Here is a 15,474-nt window from a genome sequence, read left to right on the forward strand (position 1 = left end):
AAGTCAAGAGAAAGCAAATAAAAAAAACAATAAATTCTAATTTTCAACAAATAAAATATAGAGGGATGAATTAAAATAAAAACATAAAAGGGACAAGATAAAAACGCTAGCAAACTGGATAAGATAACCAGATAATCTGACCCAAATCATAAGAATAACATAATTTAATTAAAACAAATTAGAAAAAAAATTGAAATCCAGTTCTAAATCAACCAAATGCCGCACTTCTACAGTGACTTTCATTATAGAAAAACCCTTTCTGTTTTACTATTTTTGTCTAGTGGTTATGATAGAAGACCATAGGAGCAGAGAAAGGCCCATCATTCGTGGATTGAAAAGAACTACACGGAGTGTAGGCCTACCAAAGCATTCTAATTGGTAAACAAGGCCCAGAAATTGGCCCACCAGCCCAGCTCCCGGACTAACAGCAAGGACTGATTCAATTTTGGTAAATTAATATAAAGGCACCACCTCATGGAGGAGGTTCAGGAAAAGGCTAGTTTTTAAAACCGGTTTGGTTTAAGATCCTGGTTGTGGGTATTGTCTAAATTATTAGGTTATTCGAGTTAATTTTTTTAAAAAAATTAAAATGGTATCATTTTAATAAATAAAAAAAAAACAAACCGGGTTGCCAAGTCAACCAGGTTTTGCCTTTCTTAATTTTTTTTTAAACCTGATTCGATTCCAGTCTCGGATTAGCCGGGTCTCGGGTCTATTGGTCTGGCTGGGTTTTAAAAGTATGGGAAAAACTACTGTTATTAGAGCTTCTTACTGCACCTTAAAGTTCTTGCCTCGATGTCCCATCATTTTTCATTTCAATGATTCCAGTGCAAATGGGAAAGCGGAAAATCACATAGTTGATAGCAGGTTTTGTTACATCACGAACGTCACGTGAATAATTTATAAATAGAAGCTTACAAGAGGAAAATGAACATCATGCTTGTCTCCTTGTATGCAACAGAGTAATCAATGTCAGCTTGCTACTATTGTCTCCCTCGAATACCACCTTTTTGTACCTATCGTCTTTAAAATCCAAGGCTCACCGGTCATCTGAACTGAAAAATAGCAAATCTCCCTTTATCAGCTTCTGTGCCCGACCTAGTTATTTCGGGATACACTACTCAAACAAGAATCACTACACCCATTTACTTAGATAATATGCTTATATACAAAATGATCAATGTGCAGCTGATATCAGAGGAGGAAGTAGAATGGCATAAAGCACAGATCCTTCCTCCTGAGCTTTCTGTAAGCTGCAACTCTGCATCACCGTAGCTGCAAATCTGAAGCAGGATCAATAAAAAAAAAAAAAAAAAAAAGAGGGAAAAGAATTGCAGGGGAACAAAAAGTTTATAAGCTTTACATGATATAATTTTGAAAGGTTCCATATAATCAAAATCCAAAACCAAATTCAAAGAAAATATACTCCTTGACATAAGCAAGATCATCAAGATTTTCTGTTGGAAACCCAGGCAAACCGGAAGTTGCCACCAAGCGACTAGTGAAACTTTTGATTTTCAGAACACATAGCAGCAGAAGCTGTATCCGTTTTACTTCATTTTTTTAATAAATCAAACAAATGGTTTGCCAGATTTACAACAGAGAAAGATCAACCAAACAGAACCAGAAATAATAATAATAAAAGGATTACCTGGTATGCTTGCAAGAGCATCCAGCATTGAATCTGTATCACAAAATCAAAACCCCATTGTCGAGTTCAAGGAAAACGAAGTTCTTAACAGACAATCAAAACCTTTTATTCTCTGTTCTCAGTGTCCAAGAAAACGGTGTAAAACAAACAGATCATCCAAAGCATAATATGTGATCTCCACTCTATCCATTCTCTGTTAACCTGAGACGGGGCCCTGTTGCTTTTGAATTAAGAAACGGCGCCACAACAAAATTTGTTTTCATTTCTTTTCTCTCTTCCACTTCTCAATTCTCTTCCCTTTTTCTCTATTTCCTCACTATCACTCCCCCCTCTCTCTTATAATGTCATCAAAGAATATTCTCTATTGGAGTAAGAATTCGTAAAAACAATCTACTCAATCAAGGCTTGAAGAACCACTGGAAGAAGGCTATATCATCTGCTTATTTCCTCTACCTCTTCTTCTGTCGGGGCTATGAGTATATATTAAGAATAGCAGCAAATCTTTCTATATGAGAGATTAATATCCATGAATATTTATATTTCCCCTTAATTCATATATGTATGTATGCTTACCCTTATGCTTGCAGATATAACCGAGCTGAACCAACCGAAAACATGTTGCCTATCCTTCCCCAATGGAAAGGATGACTTGATGAGCTGTGAGGCCACCATTAAAGCCTGGCGAAGGATACAGCAAGTCATTTGGAAAGCCCTTACACTTGTCTTCTAAATCCGCTGTGCATTTTTTTTTCCCGCTAGCCAAAATCTTTTGGAATAGCTGTTTCTTGATGCTCAGAAAACTCTATTTTTACCTTGTAAATAGGGAAACACCTCGCCTGTTTTTTTTCCCCTTTCAATTTATTACACTTGTATAATAAATTGTTAATGTGTAAATGTAAAAAAAAAAATTGTTAGATACAATCAAGTCATGTGTTCGATGGGAAAATTCAGGTCGATCTAAAAAAATCATCGTTAAAATATTTTTAAAATATTATTATTTTGATATTTTTTAAAAGTAAATTTGAGTTTTTTTCTAGTTTGATCTTGACTTCATGCTCTGGACATTTAAAAATCCAACTCCAACTCCATTTAGTTTTAAATTGAAGCAAAGAAAGAACTAAACCCAATGGTTCTTTGGTTTAATTTGAAATTTATTAAAACATTAATAGCGCATATAAATAATTTCTTTCTTTCTTTGCAATCAAAATTGATTTTTGATACAACCCGCTGTAGCACAAGTAAAACTAACTGTGAATTTAATAGTAATTCTCTCTTTTTTTTTCCTTTAATTTTTTTTCTTTCCAGATCACCTCACTTGTTTTTCTCTAATTTAATTAAAAAAAATTGATGTTAAAAAATTAGTTAACAACGCTTGCACATTTTTATGTTTTAAAAAATTTATGCTAGACCTATAGCCTAGCATGGTCTATAAAAATCTATTTTAGTTTTTCTTTCACGTCATTATTAAAAATATATTTTTAAAAATTTTAAAATTATTTTTCACAAGTAATAGATGATAAAATCAAAATATGTTTAACAAGAATTAAATAAAAAATAAAGAGATTAGAATAAATTAAAATTAATAAGTTAAAAAAAAAAATCATTAAAGCAAAATTCAACTCAATTTAGGACAAATTTATTGATGTAAATTAAAAGTCAATTCTAATAAAAATATAACAGAATCTAAATATAAACTAGTTACATGACCCGCGTGATGCCGCGGGTCATTTTTTTTACATAAAAAATATATAAAAAAACTAAAATTTAAAAGTGTTAGGTTTTTCTGTAAAATTATACCCAAGAGTCTTGAGTTGGCTACAACGCCTAACTTAAGAGTAATATTTATAATATTAAATAATAACATTAAACTTGCATGACCCAAGTTTAAGTGAGTCTGATTGCAACACCGGACCGAAGAATATTGAATGTAAGTCTGGCTATAAGGTTGTATTATAAAAGTATGATAATTAAGTAGATTAATTAAAAAGAAAAAAACAAAGAAAAAAAACCAACAAGAAAAAAAAAAACTAATGAAGAACAAGAAAAAAAAATCTGAATTAATTAGGTTAACCTTTCAAACCAAGTTAACCCGTAAAACCTGGGATTCATGTCATGAAAGTTTGATAACTAAATAGAAAAAAAACATTGACAGGTTTACCCAAAATTAACCGAGTTAACTCATCAAATTAAGTTAACTTGTCAAGTCCAGGATACGTGTCATAAAAGTCTGATAATTAAATAGAAAACAATTTAACATTAACAAAATAAACTAAACAAAAAAAATTAATTAAAAAGAAAAAAAAAATTTAGGTTAACTCGTCAAACCAGGTTTATCCATCAAACCCGAAATCCGTATCATGAAAATTTGATAACCAAATAAAAAAAAAATTAACATTAACAAACTAGATCAAATAAAAAAAGTTCATTAAAAAAAACAAAAGAAAAATAAAAAGAAAAAGACAATTCTACAATATAATAATAAGTGAAAGGCGTGGGAAAGCTACAGTGCCTTCCCCACACTTTTTAAATTAGGTTAATTCATCAAATCCGAGACCTATATTATGAAAATACGGTAACTAAATAAAAAAAATTAATATTAATAAACTAGATCAAATAAAAAAATTCATTAAAAAAAAAAAGAAGTAAAAACAAAAAAAATTCTATAATATAATATATTAATAAATAAAATATATGAAAAAGCTAAAGTGCTTTCCCATTACTTAGTGTACTAGGGAAAGAGAGTGTGTTTTAATAAAATGGGGAATGCAAGAAATTATGAAAGCAAACAAATCAGATCGAGAGGGTTTATCAATAAAGTTGATTGGGCCCTCCCTGGTCTAAAGACCAGGGAACTGGGCTCATCCATCCAATGGTAAGAAGAAAGAGACACGTTCTCAAATGATGGGTCCCACCCTCAACGGCTTGGACCCCATGTTTGAATTATTAGGTCATTACAAGACAGGTACACACACGCGGCAAGCCCCCCAGCCCCAGCCCCACCCTCACCGTCACCGTCACCGTCACCGTCACCCCTCCTTTTATTTATTTATTATTTAGAAAAAGAAAGAAATAAAATTCCAACACAAGTCACATATACATGGTCTGCTCACACAACCAAACAACAATAATAAAAGTAAGGTGGCTTGAAGCCTTTAACTCCTCCCTTCCTTTAATGACTCTCAATTATTATTCAAAAAAAAAATCTCTCGGCGATGCTACTGTGCCCTAGAATGCATACTGCTATTCATCACAATAATATAATTATTATCTTTATATTTGGTCACCTTTTATTTTGCTTTTTTTAAGGGATAAGGTTATATTTTTACCATCATATAAATATCTTTTAAGAATTATAGAAGGTTATTTTAATAATTATATTTTGTAATACATAATAAAATTAGTAATGCAACCCTATAATAAAATAATCCTATGTGCTCTGCACAAGAATGTTTTTATATTTTCATGTTTGATACAACAATATAATTATTATATTACCCTTACCATTCAAATTTTTTAACCTTGGATTTAGGGGTTTGATTGTAATTTCATCATGGTTTGTTTGTTATTATTATTTAGTTCTAAAGGCATTTTTTATTTTGTATAAATTTAAAAATAAAAACAAAAAAATTGTTGATGCGTGTCTCGTACTTGTTAGTCGCTTTACTGCCTTCCAGCAGTGCGTGTGGTTGGCTTCAGTTGTTGTCATTGTGATTCTACCGTATCATTTGATTTATATCGGCATCCTTTTCTTTTTTAGACAGCGAATGTATCATGGTTCAACCTAAAATTTCTTTTCTTTTCTTTCTTCATTTTCCTTCTCTTTCTTCCTCGGATTGCATGCTGACCATGCAAAAAATCATACCAGTCCTTCATTTTATTGTTTCTTTTGATTTAGTCCCTCTTCTCTTTTTTTCAATTGTTTTATTTACATTGATTATTTCTAATTAGATTTTATTTTCGATTTCATCCCTAGTCATTTGATTTTTTTTATTTGTTTTTTAATTTGATCTTCATTCTTTTAATTGTTATTTGTTTTGTTTTAGAATTATTTTCTTAATTGATTTGTTATTTTCCAATTCCACCCCTAGGCATTTATTCTCATTTAATTTTTATGTCAAACGTAGTCCTAATTCTTTTAATTGTTATTTTTTAAAGAATTTTTTTTACAATTCCATCTCTAAACATTTAATTTCATTTGATTTTTATGTCAAATTTAGTCCTAATTCTTTTAATTGCTATTTTTTTTGCATTATTTTTTTTTATTGATTTTCCCTCTAAATTTCATCTCTCAAAATTTATTTAATTAAGAATCTTACTTCTTTGTTTTTTGGGTTGGCCTTTAATGAGGTCACTCAGGTTTCATAACTCGGGTAATAGATCTGAAGAATTAGCACATGTCGACTTATGTATTTTTAAAGTATTTTTTTCGAATATATTTTTTGGCAGCATTTTTTTTTTTGCTTTCCTATTTATATGGTCATCTCAATTTCATATCTAATGTCACATGTTTGATTTGTTAACTCAAGTTGATTGTTGAGTTTGTTTGAGACCTTTTTTTTTGACAGTTTTTTTAAAATTTATATTTTTAAATTGGCTTATAATAACTTTCTTGATAGGACTCGAATCCAGGGTTTCATAGATTGCGAGCTTTTTAAGATTTGATCATAGTGAGGATGTTTATTCGGGTTTACTTTGTTTTTATAGATATTTTTAATTTTCCTCTATGATTTTTTCTTTAAAATTTAATACCTATTCTTTTAATTGATATTTATTTTATTTGGGATTTTTTTTATTTTTTTTTCATTAAATTACATCATTCTTGGGTTTCTTCTATAAAATTTTATCTTCATTATTTTGTTTTTGCTTTTGCAAGTCTTTTTATTAATGTTTTTCTACCAATCTCGTCCTTTACAATTAAATTTGTTGAGAATTATGCTTCTTAATTAAATATAGATAAAAAATTTCACAGGATGTGACTTTTAGAAATTCAACCAAGTTTAAGAGGTTTGCTATATTTTTTTTTTACCTTTTTCTAAATTGATGTCGTCTTATTTTTTTATCTTTTTTTATCTTTTTTTTTTCGGTTTAATTATACTGGGTTAACACTCAATAATTCGTTTTCTGTTTGGCCCCTACTATTTTTTAGTCTATAAATAATCTATCGTATTACAAATGATTTTCATTTTCACCCTCTATAATTTTTCAATCTTTCAAGTGTGGTCCTAATTCTTTTAATTTCATTTTATGTTTGCTTGCAATAACTTGTTTTTTTTAGATATCATCCTCATTTGGTTTTTTCATGTCAGATTTTAACCTATTTTTTATGTTTGTTTTCTTTTGCAAGTTTTGTTTTAATAGTTTTTTCAACGATTACATCTTTCAAAATAAATTGGATGACATTTAAGATTCTTGATTAAACTCGGGTTTATGATTTAACAAGTTGCAAGTTTTTTAGATTAAACTAGGTTTAAGAGTTTTGTCTAGGTTTGCTTGATTTCCCCCTTCTGAAGCTGATATATATATTTTTTTGAAGTTTGACTCATTTTTATTCAGATTTCCTTCAATTAATTTAATATTAGGTTGTTTGATAATCCGAATAGGCTCGGGTATAATTTTTTTTTTGTTATTTTTTTTTAAATTATCAATTTAACCAATAACTTGGCACTTGAATTTTTATTAACCTATCACTTCTTTTACATAAAAAAAAATTGTTCGGTCGCGGCAACGCATTGGCAAGTATATCTAGTTAAAAGAAACTACAAAAAAAGAGGTTAATAGTTTGGCATATACAAAATATCATTTAACTTAAAAAGTCAACTAGAGTGAGACTGACACAGACGTGCATGGATGATCCCACACTCTTCAAACAACGTGTACAACACCTTCCAACGGTTGAACTCCAGCTTCAACGACGGTGTTTTAATACCCATCATGTCGCCTCCATTCACATATGTTGTGCATAGAAAAAAAAATGTAGAGTTTGGTGCCAATGACTGATTCTATTTTTTTGCTTTCTTCTCTTTAGTTTCAAAGCCTTCCCTTACACATTTTCAAAGCAACCCTTTAATTTTTTCTTTTAGATCTAGTATTTACTCTTTTTATTTTATTGTTGTTTGTTTTATTTTGAATAATCCATAGAATTGGAGTTTTCTTTCGATTTAACCCTACTTTGATTTTTCTACCTTTCATATTTTACCACTATTCTTTTTATTTCTAATTCTTTAATAATTATCCTAATTAAATTATCTTTTTAATTGCATCCCTTAATATTTTATATCATTCTCTTAATTGAATTATTTTTTCAATTGCATCCCTCAATATTTTAGTTCATTTTATTTTATGTCACATGTGATCTGTATTTTTTTAATTGTTATTTTTTTTGTTTTTAATAAATTTTTATTAATAATAATTTTTTTTAATAATTATATTATATTTTATTTTTATTTTTTTATTGATAGACATTTTCTTAACCTTTTAGGTCACAAGCTTAAAGATTGGATCGGGTTGGCTTATATTTTTTTTTCAAGTCCTTTTTTACAATTCAATTTTACTGATCTCATCTTTACATGGGGTTATCCTAATCTCATGTACCAGATAACAAGTTTTGCATGTTAACTGAACTTTGCTCGGGCCAATATTATATTTTTTTAATTTATCTGTTATTGTTATCACCTATTTTTTTATAATAATATCAAATTAATCAAGATTTAACATAACTCTCGAATTTCTTTTATTTTCTTAAAAACACAACCCTCTTTTTTTTTCTTTTTTTTTAAGGCTGAAAAAAAGGTTGGCTCGGCCACTAATTTTGTATCACAACAATTACAATCACTTTTTTTTTTTTAATATAAATAAGGGCACCTTTAATACAAAACCTTTTCATGCACTGATATGAAAAACACACCCCCACCACCACCATTTCTCTTACCATACTTGACTTTTTCTTTTTTCTTTTTTTTTCCCCTCCTTTCTCGTTCATCCTAAAACTTTATTAAAATAAATAAAGAAATAAAACAACCCCAAGACAGACAGATTCTTCTACTATACTTCCCAGCCAATTAACATTTGAAAGCCTCTTCGTCGTGACCTTCTCTTCTCTGCTTCCCTGCTCTTTCCTTTTAGCCGAGAGAGAGTTAGAGTTAGAGTCTATAGTGGGGTGGTCTGTTGTCGGAAAATGACGTCAGATGGGGCCACTTCTACATCAGCTGCAGCGGCGGCAACTACGAGGAGGAAGCCGTCGTGGAGGGAGAGAGAGAATAATAGAAGGAGGGAGAGGAGGAGAAGAGCCATAGCTGCAAAAATATTTACTGGGTTAAGGGCTCAAGGGAATTATAATTTGCCCAAATATTGTGACAATAATGAGGTGTTAAAAGCTCTCTGTGCTGAGGCTGGTTGGGTTGTTGAAGAGGACGGGACTACTTATCGCAAGGTATGCTACACACACGCGCGCCCTTGTTTTTCTTTTCATGGATCTGTACTTGTTGCTTTTGATTCATCTTGTTTTTCCTCCTTTCCTAGTTAGATCAAGCTTCTATCTCTGCTGAACACTCTCTTTTGTATCTGTTTTCTTTTTTCCTCTCAAGCTTAATTGGCACTAGGTTTTGATTTGAAGGCATTGGGGAATTTAAGATTTACAGCTGGTCAATTGAAGCTTAAAATGTTAGTAAAAAAGTGCTTTAATCCGTGTTTCTTTTCTGTTTTAAGGAACTCTAAATTCATCGAATCCAGTCAGTGTGATTAACCATCACTGATCAATTAAAGAAGATGGTCTTCCTCTGTTTTTAAATCCAATTAATTAAGCTTGAATTGCTGTTATCTCATTTTAATCACTTGTTTTTTGCTCTATCTGAAACTATTTCACCAGTGTTTAAGGTTTTTATGACCCTTTGTGTTCCATGCTTTATTCATTTTTATTGTCCAGGGACACAGGCCACCTCCAATAGAGATCGTAGGTTCATCAATGAGAGCAACCCCATACTCATCCCAAAATCCGAGTCCGCTATCTTCATCGTTTCCCAGCCCGATTCCTTCCTATCAAGTCAGTCCCTCCTCCTCGTCATTTCCTAGCCCCACTCGTGGTGATAACAATGTCTCTTCTAATCTCCTTCCATTCCTTCAAAGTGCCATTCCGTTGTCTCTTCCTCCTCTCCGAATCTCAAACAGTGCACCTGTAACCCCACCTCTCTCGTCCCCGACCTCAAGAAATCCCAAGCCAATTCCTAACTGGGATTTTATTGCTAAACAATCCATGGCATCCTTCAGTTACCCTTTCAATGCAGTGTCTGCCCCAGCTAGCCCAACTCACCGTCAGTTTCATGCTCCAGCCACTATACCTGAATGTGACGAGTCTGATTCATCCACTGTTGAGTCTGGTCAGTGGATAAGCTTTCAAAAGTTTGCTCCTTCTGTGGCTGCAGCAATGCCCACCTCTCCTACCTATAATCTTGTGAAACCTGTGGCTCAGCAAATTTTGTCCAACAATCTGGTCAAAGATAATGCAATGTCAATGGATTTTGAGTTTGGTAGCGAACAGGTGAAACCATGGGAAGGAGAGAGGATTCATGAAGTTGGATTAGATGATCTAGAGCTCACACTTGGAGGTGGCAAGGCTCGGAGTTAGAGTGAACTGGTGCTACGTATCAGTAAAAGTGATGGCAATGAAATGCAGGAATGAAAGTGAAGATATCCTTTTTCCCAGTTTGTGGTTCACAAGCTTGGTCTGGAAGAGCATTTCCTATGCATGGCTTAGTTACTTTGGCACGAAGTGCATTTCCTTAACCAATCCTGGTTCTTGAAAGGAAGTAACTTTTCATGGTTTCTGTTTCTTTTACTTATTTGATGATTAAATTTGCCAGTTGAATTGTTTGGAATGTTTCACAAGCATTACATGTAGATAGTGTGGGATATTTCTGGGTGTGATCGAGAAGTTTTTTCTATTTGTTATGAACTTTGAAAGAACCTGCTGACAACATTAAACCATTTGTTGATGTTTTACTTCGTTAGGTTAATGGATGTATCTTGTTACAAACACAACTTTGTATTTCAGTGCTACTTTCTTTGTCTTTCAAATCTGTTGCCATGGATACTGTATGCGATGTTCATGATCCTCAGCACATCGCATACTCATCAAATGAGGCTGGCCTTTGAATGGCATTGCCCGACAAAACCCATGTTCACTCGTGTAGAGATTCATCAATATTAGAACAAGGGAATGGGAATTAGGAGTTTAAATAACGAGGGATGCAGATTACATGAATGGTTGTTATGTAGCAATGTTATCTGCTGTCTAGCCAGAGGGGTCTGGTTTCCATCCGTATCTATTTTCTATTTAGCTTATCATTTGCACCACGTGGCTTCGGTCATCGTGTTATCCTCCAAGCTGAATGCAATGATTCGCCAGTACAAAAGATTTCCAGGTTTGGGCGTTGCATCGAGCCCCTCATCAAACCCACCTGCTTAACATTGACTAAATAATGTGAGGGCTTCGCCTTCTTCTTTTTTTTTTTTTTTTAAATTTTTTTTTAGCATTTAAAACTATGATTTAAAAGATATTTTTAAAAATTTATTTTAAATATATATATATTATTTTGATATGTTGATATTAAAAATATTTTTTTTAAAAAATTATTTAATATATCTCTAAGCTAAAATTATTTTAAAAAACTATTATATTATGGGAAAAAAAATCATTTGATATAGCTGAAGTTATATTCCTTTATTCAACATAAAAGGGATCTCATTAATAATTTTTGTAAACCTTTTTTTTTAACATGAGAGGGGAGGAGGATCTCACTGCTCGGATCTTACCTCATAATTTCTTCAAGTTTTAAGGCTGCAATGGCAATAAATTTCTTGTAACTTAATTTTTTCCGTGAAGAGTAATAATAGGCTTCAGCTTAAGTTATATATACACATGAGATTCAGCTGAAAAAAACACGATCCTGCTGCAACTCATTTTCATCTCACCCAAATCTAATCCAACAAAAACCTTTCTTCCCTCAAGAAAGAATCTCTAGTTGTCGCCAGAGAAGAAAAAAAGGTGCTCACAGAGAAAGAATTTTTTATTTTTATATGGATAGAAATGTATTTGCCTTAGATTTCTATTTCGTTCATTATTTGCACCAATTGCCATCGTCCCCTGGCAAGAACCTTCATGCAAACTTACTGTTACCTAGCATGCCTGAACACCAAGTTTATGAAATTTAGTACTATCACATAACAAGGATTGTTTTTCCTACAGTAATATTTGGAATAGGAAAAGGATGCACAGGTGGAAGAACAAGCTATGCAGCTAGAAAATATTAGACTCGTTACAAGAGAGCTGGTCTGCTCTACAGTTTTATGAGTGTGATTAGTCAAGGACGGAGAGAAATGGCTCAGTCGTGAGATACGCATGTGTTCCCCAAAGCTTCAGTAACCATCTCTGTCTCTTCGCTCTTGGGTTTGAAATCCTTTTTGACGTCCACATTGCATTCTTGGTATCGGAAGCACGCTTTAAGATGATCATTAACAAATCCTGCCACTTGCATAAATGAATAAACAGCTGTAGGTCCAACACAGCGGAAGCCTCTTTGCATCAGGTCCTTGCTCATCAGTTCAGCTTTAGGGGTCTTCACAGGTACTTGGCGTGCATAGCGAAAACCATTTCTTAATGGCTTCTGGTTCACAAATCGCCAGCAATAGTTACCGAAGGAACCAAATTCCTGCTGAATCTGCAGATTACAAGCAAAGAGGAGCTCATTAACTTCCTATCACTTGTGCACATGAATTTCAACTCAATGCGGCATTGGTCCAGTTTTTAAACTTAGTTCTCTCAGGCACTGGGATTTGGATTCCCCAAACCAACCAACGAACAAAAAGAAAAACCCAATACTCTGTTGTTGAAACAGAGGAGTTGATCTCCTCTGTTTTCACAGTTCTGGTGTCATTAGAATGAGCCCTTTAAACTTGTCCATACGTTTGCTTAGTTTGAGAGAATAAGAAAGCTAAATTTGAAACCTCCACTAAATTATCCTCTAGTGACTTTGATAAACTCAGCCTCCCACAAGCATTATGCAACTATCCTAGGAGGCTGTTTGGATTAATGACTTGACCTGTATGGTTACCTTGAGCATCTGTTTAGCATTCTCCACTACTGCACGAAGCTTTGGTTCAGATAGCAACAGATTCCCATTAAATCTCAATGATAGAAGCTTCTTCTCAGTAAATTGTGCAATGGATGACGGGTCAAAGTTGTCAAACAGCTTCCTGACATTAAAATTTAACGAAAAAACATCACATACGAATCATAAAGTCCATTTTTCTTGGAACAGATAAACATAAAAAGTGGAGAACAACATACCGGAATATGTCTCTCATGTGAAGAATTGCTGGCCAGCTGAGTTCTGCTAATGCTTGTGAATATACAAGTAACTCAAACAGTTTCCTGTCATCATAAACTGGAACTCCCCATTCTTCATCATGGAAAGACATATAAAGCGGGTCTGTGAGTAAAAAGTACGATAGAGCAAACCACAAAAGTTAGTTAATTTAGTTTCCCATAAAAAAAGTTCACAATTCAGGCAACTTAGACAAAACGGGGAAAATAATAACACATAACCGACTTAAATTTAGAAAATTGATCTATGCTAGTTGAATTCAATGAAATTACCCGTGTTATTCCACTATCTCGCAGACTACTGCTATTCTGCTAATTACTCTTTACTCTTTGACATAGTATCAGAACATTTAGCATCCATGGTATTGGTTTTCAGGGACTGGTTCAGCCTATCCATTTTGCCAATTAAATGAAAACAATACATGGAAATATTTTGCACCTGCTAGGTAACTTGTTGATCCCATCCATGCATTTCAGAAACTACATGTGATAGCTAACAAACCTCGTGCTTTTACTCCAGTTCTTTGAAGCACTACTTGACGACTCAATACTCAAATGATGCTTATTTAAGATATAAAGACATCAGCAGTCTCTAAGAAGCTATGCCAAATAAAAAACTTCCCAACAGCCTCATCATCTCAAAATTCGACATCTTGGCTGAATTCTTACCTTCCAGCTCACCACATTTATTTATTTATTAAGAATCTTTACCACATTTATTGCATACTTGCCAACGTCCATGTTTAATTATTAAACAAATTTTGCATGTAACTAACAATCCACACAGAAAGCCTATCAATAAAGTCATTCCTAAACTGCTACGATATTTACTATTTTTAGCTACCATTTTTTCAATGATCATTAATCATATGATATCAAACACCAAGGTAGTATTTGGTATGCTAAATAATATTAATTGGATTAGACTTAATAAGACTAGACTTCACAATTAATTCACAATTAATTATCTTGTATTATGTTTGGTATACTTTGGACTAAACTAAATAATTTGTTTTATTTTTATTTGGTAGACATTGGATAGGACTTGGCGACCTAAGGCCCAAATTAATTTAGATTTGTGAAAAAATAAAGAAAAAACAAATCGAATAAAAACAGTCCTTTTAACCCGTGATCTAGATCTTTTCTTGGGTCAATCGTAAATTTAAATTTTTAAAATTATAATAATAATTATTTTTATTTTTATATTAACTTGAATCAATCTAAGTTGATTCTCCTGACCTGTGACTTGAGCCTTATTTCAGGCTGGCTTTTCTAACTGGGTTTTAAAGCTATAATAATAATTATTTTTATTTTTCTAGGACTTTAACCTTGCTTCATGTCAATTACATAGATAAATTTTAAAATTATAATAATTATTATTTTTATTCTTATATCAATCTAAATAATTAATCAACTAGATTGTGACTCAAGAGTCTAGCTCAATTTTTTAATTAAATTTTAAAATTATAATAAAAAATAATATTTTTAACTTTAAATTAACAAGAATCATCCTTAGTTAATCTTTCTGTAAGGAAATAAATAAGTTTATCTTAGCCTTTTAATAGGAAAAAAATTAATTTTTGTATTGTTTCATCAGACAACCTCAAAAAAAAAAAAAGGAAAAAAAAAAGGGGATGTCCAAGTCATATTTGTCGAGCGTACCAAAGACTCCCTAAGATTCCTCTAGAAAAACCCAAAAATCATTAACACTCTTAAATTCAAGCAACGAACTTTCCCCTGTTTTCTCAAAACCCCTTCAGTTCAAATTTAACACCCAGTAACATTACGAATGCATATAACCTTAAATCCACCAATTTCTTACCAGAATTCGGAGTGATCCAATCACACCTCTTAACCGGCCTCTCTTTCTTCGACGAAACATCCAAAATCTCACGTCCGTTACGAACATCCTTGACTTTTTTTATGCCGTAATGCTTCACATTCTTTCCAGAACTTGAAGACACACCACTGGAAGAAGAAGAAGAAGAATCCGAAGAGCACGTGCTATCCACTGAAAAATTATTCTTAACTGCAGCTTGAGACATTTTCTCCACAGGTTTCTTTGGTTTCTGCTGTGATTTCCTTAAGACCTCAATTTTCCTTCTGGCCTCCTCCAAAACCCTAGCTCTGTTTCCTGTGGGACCAAGTATTGCTCGCGGCGGCTCGTGTACCTGTTTTGTCGCTGACTGTAGCTTAGTGGCCCCGGACATTGTTGTAAGTAACTGAAACCGAGCGTAATTTGAGGCTTTTGGGGGAGCTTAACGAAATGGAAGCAATTAGTAGACTACTTATTTTGCGAGAAATGGAGTGCTTTGAAAGGAAAGTGAGGGTTGTGGGAGGGTAAAATGGGAATGTGAAGAGGGTTAGGGTATGGGCAGCAGAGAGAGAGAGAGAGACAGCAGAGTGAGGTGTGAACTGTGGTGAGAGCAGGGCAAGGGGGGAAAGG

At 32.8% G+C, this 15,474-nt stretch overlaps 2 protein-coding genes and 1 long non-coding RNA gene across 4 annotated transcripts; 1 reads left to right on the plus strand and 2 right to left on the minus strand.

The window, feature by feature from the left end:
• Positions 1-862: 862 nt before the first annotated feature.
• On the minus strand, positions 863-2,420 carry LOC118042311 (uncharacterized). The gene is made up of 3 exons (XR_004686429.2): positions 2,225-2,420; positions 1,652-1,684; positions 863-1,055 (listed from the first exon to the last, which is right to left on the minus strand). It is a non-coding gene; the product is annotated as an uncharacterized lncRNA (long non-coding RNA).
• A 6,142-nt stretch (positions 2,421-8,562) lies between these two features.
• On the plus strand, positions 8,563-10,684 carry LOC118042262 (protein BRASSINAZOLE-RESISTANT 1). The gene is made up of 2 exons (XM_035049874.2): positions 8,563-9,080; positions 9,573-10,684. Exons 1-2 carry the CDS (start codon positions 8,826-8,828, stop codon positions 10,269-10,271), a joined length of 954 nt encoding a protein of 317 aa, XP_034905765.1. The 5' UTR covers positions 8,563-8,825; the 3' UTR covers positions 10,272-10,684.
• A 949-nt stretch (positions 10,685-11,633) lies between these two features.
• LOC118042314 (uncharacterized) lies at positions 11,634-15,474 on the minus strand. Of its 2 annotated transcripts, none has more exons than XM_073407438.1 (4): positions 14,851-15,474; positions 12,993-13,104; positions 12,757-12,898; positions 11,634-12,363 (listed from the first exon to the last, which is right to left on the minus strand). In XM_073407438.1, the coding sequence occupies exons 1-4, from the start codon at positions 15,236-15,238 to the stop codon at positions 12,028-12,030; spliced, it is 978 nt and encodes a 325-aa protein (XP_073263539.1). In that variant the 5' UTR covers positions 15,239-15,474; the 3' UTR covers positions 11,634-12,027. The 2 variants fall into 2 exon arrangements, with proteins under 2 accessions (XP_073263539.1, XP_034905849.1); XM_035049958.2 differs by having other exon boundaries at positions 11,645-12,363; positions 12,993-13,134; positions 14,851-15,470.

The sequence above is a fragment of the Populus alba genome, chromosome 2 (genome assembly GCF_005239225.2).
Source record: "Populus alba chromosome 2, ASM523922v2, whole genome shotgun sequence".
Lineage (NCBI taxonomy): Eukaryota > Viridiplantae > Streptophyta > Magnoliopsida > Malpighiales > Salicaceae > Populus > Populus alba.